This window comes from Marmota marmota, unplaced genomic scaffold (assembly GCF_001458135.2).
Source record: "Marmota marmota marmota unplaced genomic scaffold, marMar, whole genome shotgun sequence".
Lineage (NCBI taxonomy): Eukaryota > Metazoa > Chordata > Mammalia > Rodentia > Sciuridae > Marmota > Marmota marmota.
In genome coordinates, this window is record NW_026000051.1 from 4,020,522 (window position 1) to 4,025,356 (window position 4,835).

Here is a 4,835-nt window from a genome sequence, read left to right on the forward strand (position 1 = left end):
GGGCTGGCCTGCTCCCTGGTGCCGAGCCGGGTGCTGGGCGCACGCGGCGGCCCCTGGCCGCTTGCAGCCTCAGGGGTCCTTCGGGGACACCCCTCAGGCTCAGCCCCGAAAACAAGCTGTAAATGAGACCCTACTCCAGCTCTGAGCCGCCTGCGAGGCACTCTGCCCCTGGAAGCCTCAGTCTCCCCATCTGTGAAGTGGGGAATCATGGCTTCGGCCCTGCCCTGTTGCCGGGAGCATTCTGTGGGTGGGCGATGCTTAGCGAGGCTCCGAGACACGTGCCAAGTCGTGGGTTGGGGTCAGAGGGGGAGGGTGTTTTGCTGGCAAACTTGTGGAGAGGCAGGCCGTGGACATCCAGAACCACAAGACTAACCGCTGCTTGCGTTGATGGAGCACTGTCAAGCTCTGTGTGCCCCTTGTCACACCTGCTTGCATCCTTGCGACAACCCCAAGAGTTACCTACTGTTATTATTCCCATTTCACAGATGAGGCAACTGAGGCTCAGAGAGGTCACATGGCTTGCTCGAAGCCCCCCAGCCAGTAAGTGGTGGAAACCAGATTCTCATTGGCACCCGACGCACTGTACTGACCATGGCCTTCTCAGAACAGAATTGTAACGGGGCTGACCAGGGGACCGTGGTCCTGGCTGAGGGCACTGCTCAGGCAAAGGTGGGGAAGTGCGAGGTGGGCTGGGGCCTGGAGTGCACTAGGCTACCGCAGGAAAGGGTGTAAGATGGGGGTCTAGCACCCCACCCCAGATGGGGGTGGACCAAGGGCGGCTGCACCTGTGAGCCCCTTGAGTACCCGACGCGGCAGGGCTGATGGGGCCACCCTGGGACTCTGGATTCCCCTCCTTTGCCCTCACAGTCTGTGTGCGAGGACAAGCCGCTCATCCTTGGAGGCGAGCCTCAGTTTCCCGATCTGTACCGCGGGCGCAGATGGGAGTCCGGGGTCTCCCAGGCTGGCCGGGAGGGGCCGGCCCTGGAGAAACCTGAGGCCTGGTGAGGGAAGGGAGGGCGCCAGTGAGGGGGCGGGGTTTTGTCGTGGGCGGGGTCCGGGCTTGACCAATCAGGAGCGAGGTGTGTATAGCTCCGGCCTGAGGTTCTCCAGCTATTCCTGGTGATAGTGCAGGAGTAAACAGCAGCTAGGTCAGGGGGCGGAGACAGTGGCAGGAGCAGGAGACCCTGGAGGAGTGGACGGAGCTGGGCAGCCCCCTGAGGCCCTACTTTCCCTCGCACACCCTCCCTTTCTGCCTCTGGCCTGTATCTGTTGGAGGCGGGCTGGACGCAAGTGCTTGCTGCCTGTTTACAGGTGGGGAAATTCAAGTCTGGAGAAGGGCTGCGTCCTGGGGAGGCGGAAGGGCCGGGTTGGGGGTGAGGACACAGCTGGACTGGTGCTCCTTAGCTGAGGCAGGAAGGGAGGCTGTCTACAGCTTGATGCAGCCATTTGGTGATGGGGTTGGGAGTGTGAGCCCTGGCGGCCTGCAGAGCCAGGACCAAACCTTGCGGGCTCCATTCTGCACCCTCAACCCCAGAATCTTACTTGCTAATAAGTGGATTCATTGGGCAGTCCTGCATGTGCTGTCTCCCACAGGGAGAATGTCAGCGATAACCTGCGTGGGGTGCGCCACCAGGGAGCTAGCGCTCCGCCTGGGGGCAACCAGGACCCAGGAAAGTTCCCGGTCCACCACAGGCTTGGAGGATGTGTGGAAGAAGGTGCAGGAGGGAGGGTGTCTAGACAGGGGCAACCTGGAAGGGGACACAAGGAGAGGAATTTGGGGGGACTACAGGGAGAGTAGTATTTCCGGGGGTGGGGGGCAGTCGCTGCCCAGGGAAGAGAGTGGGCAGGGAGAGAGACAGGGCTTTGCCGCCTCCTGGCTGTATGACGTGGGCAGATTCCTTCCCCGACTGGGCCTCTGCGTCTTCATCTGTGAAGTGGACAGTGCCCTGAGCTTAAGTTCTGAGCAAGTAGGAGAGCTGAGGAGGTGGAGGGGGGAGGCCTTGACCAGCTGGACCCAGGGAGGGTGCCCAAGCCATAACCCTTTCTGGTGGCTTGCAGGTGTGACCCCACATCCCTGCCCCCTGGGCCACCTGCAGGACGCTGGCCCCTACCCCTCAGCAGACGCCGGAAAGAGATGAGTAGCAACAAAGTAAGTCCCCATCATTCATAATCCATCCCCCCTCCCACCGCCATGCTGGGGATGGAACCCAGATCCTCACACATGCTAGGCAAGGGCTCTACCACTGAGCTCCACCCCAAATCCAGGCCCCTTCATTTCTTATCCCCATTTGAGTTTCTCGCTGTCTATGGAATGGGCTTCTTTAGACTTGTCTCTGGCCCTCCACCATGACTCTTCCCTGCTGAGGAGTGGCTGATGCTTGGGAGGCCAGGGTGCAGAGCCCTGCTTCTGCTGTGTGGCTTTGGGCAAACTCCTGCCTGTTTCTGGGCCTGGGTTCCCTTGTCTTGCTAGGCTTGATTGGTCTATCTGTGGTGAAGGACTGGCATGAGGTGACCAGAGTGCTGAGCAGGAGGCAGGGTGATGGGGAGAACAGTGTTCATAGTCACAGATGACACAATGTGTCAGGATTCCTTCTCATTCATTCATTCATGTTTCTGAGCACTTACTATGTGCCTGGCCTGCACACCCCTTCTCTTGGATCTTACAGCCTTGGCAGAGTGTGAGGTTTGGAGACAGGGTGGGGTGGGGTGGTCGGATTAGTCTGAGCCCAGAAGGAAGAGGCTGTACTTTGAACAGAGGACGTTTAATGCAAAGAATTATCAATAATAACAGGGCACTGGAGTAACAGGGGTTTGGAACTTGAAGGAATACAGATGGTTCCCAGCCTGGGATTTAGAATGGTTTGAAAGGATTTTTGAGTTTTGATGGTGCAAAAGCTACATGCATTCAGTAGAACCCATACTTCAAGTTTTGAATTTTGGTCTTTTTCCTGGCTGGCAATATTCAGAGTACTACTTTCCCGTGATGCTGGCCAATGACAGTGAGCCACAGTTCCTAGTCACCCTGTGATCACAAGATCCACGCTATAGGACACTGTGTTGCTAAGCTAGGATGTTTGGTGGAGTAGTTATAATGTATCATCTGCATTTTCCACTTACAATATTTTCAGTTTGTAATGGTTTGTCAGGACATAAAGTCAAGGAGCAGCAGATATAAGGAGTGCCGGCTCCCAAGGATGAGACCCAGACCTGTCTGGAGAGGGCACAGCTGCAGCCCATTGGGGCCATACAGAACTGCCCGGGAGGGGAAGCTGCTGGTCTCTGGGTGCTGGGGCAGTTGGGTGCGGATCACGGCAAGAGCCAAAGCTACGGTCCTGACGACAGGTGCCTGCCCATGCCGCAAGCCCTGCAGTCTCTGGGCGCTGGAGAAGATGCCTGTGTTGGGGAAGCAGTGGACACTGCAGGAGCTCCCCAGAAAGCCCACCAGAACCAAACCCCAAAGCCTCTCCTCCTGCAGCGTCTCTCCAGCGCCCTCTACTGACAAAACACAATACACTGCTGCCTGGCCAGGGAAACTATTTAAAGGGCCCAGATCCATTTTCCTAGAGCAGGCAAAACAGATGAGCTTGGAACTGAGAGGAAGTTCCATTGTCCCTTGGTATTCCCAGGAGACTCATACCCAAATCCCCTGGAGATACTGAAATCCAGGGCTGTTCAATTCCATTATATAAAATGTTTAGTATTTGCATATAATCTACACACATGCATCCTCCTGTAGACTTAATTTTTTAATTTTTTTGGCAAGGCTGGGGATTGAACCTAGGGCCTTGCACATGCCAAGCAAGTGCTCTACCACTGAGACACACTCCCACCCCCTCCCATATACTTTTTTAAAAAAAATATTGTATTTTTAGTTGTAAATGGACAACTAAATACCTTTATTTATTTATTTATAATGTGGTGCTGAGGATCGAACCCAGGGCCTCACACATGTGCGACAATTGCTCTACCACTGAGCCACACCCCCGACTCCCATGTACTTTTTAATTCATCTCTAGGTTACTTACAATACACACACGTTATGTAAATAGTTGTCATGCTGTATCACGTAGGGAACAGTGACAAGGGGACAAATTCTGTCCATGCTCGGGACAGATACAGCCAGTGTAGGCCTCGCTACACTTGCAACCCACAGGTGGCTGCATCTGAATGCAGATGTGTGGGGGCATGCCTGTTTGCATACCTTAGGGAGTTACTGTTTGGGGAAGCTGGACCCTCCTGCATGGATGGCCACCATCCCTAGGCATCTTTTTAGCTGCCTGGGGAGGGAATCCTGACACCCACTTTCAGTCCAGCAAACCTGTGCTTCAGCTCCATCCTGGGATCAGGGGCGTAAGGCCGAGCAGACCGAGTCCTTAGAGCTCCTGGTCTGAGTGAGCAGGTGGTGGTTTGAGTGGTCTGTGTGTCAGAGGGGGACTCGGGGCTGGAGGAGGAAGTGCCCAGGGTGGTCTGGAACAGTGAGCAAGAGTGCGCCGGGCCAGGGGGGTAGCCAGGAGGCGGGTGCTGAGCCGGGGGCACCTGGGCCTCACCGGCCTTTCCCCTCTCCAGGAGCAGCGGTCAGCGGTGTTCCTGATCCTCTTTGCCCTCATCACCATCCTCATCCTCTACAGCTCCAACAGTGCCAATGAGGTCTTCCATTACGGGTCCCTGCGGGGCCGCACGCGCCGGCCCATCAACCTCAGAAAGTGGAGCCTCACCCACGGCTACATCCCTATTCTCGGCAACAAGGTAGAGCGCCCCCGGGAGCTGCCTGGTGGCTGATCCGCCCAGCCCGCCAGCACTGCTCCCTCGTCTTCTGCCACGTCTCCCCCCCCCAC

The 4,835-nt window shown here is 56.5% G+C and overlaps 1 protein-coding gene across 3 annotated transcripts in view; it reads left to right on the top strand.

The window, feature by feature from the left end:
• Positions 1–4,835, top strand: part of St6galnac6 (ST6 N-acetylgalactosaminide alpha-2,6-sialyltransferase 6) — a 17,698-nt gene that overhangs the window by 5,855 nt on the left and 7,008 nt on the right. The window contains exons 1-3 of one of the 3 annotated variants that reach the window (XM_048812993.1): positions 482–540; positions 2,059–2,149; positions 4,567–4,746. In XM_048812993.1, coding sequence (XP_048668950.1) covers positions 515–540; positions 2,059–2,149; positions 4,567–4,746 — 297 coding nt within the window. In that variant the 5' untranslated portion in view covers positions 482–514. Of the gene's footprint in view, positions 1–480; positions 670–2,058; positions 2,150–4,566; positions 4,795–4,835 lie in introns of those variants that run through there. The other 2 variants (XM_048812992.1, XM_048812991.1) reach the window with 2 other exon arrangements.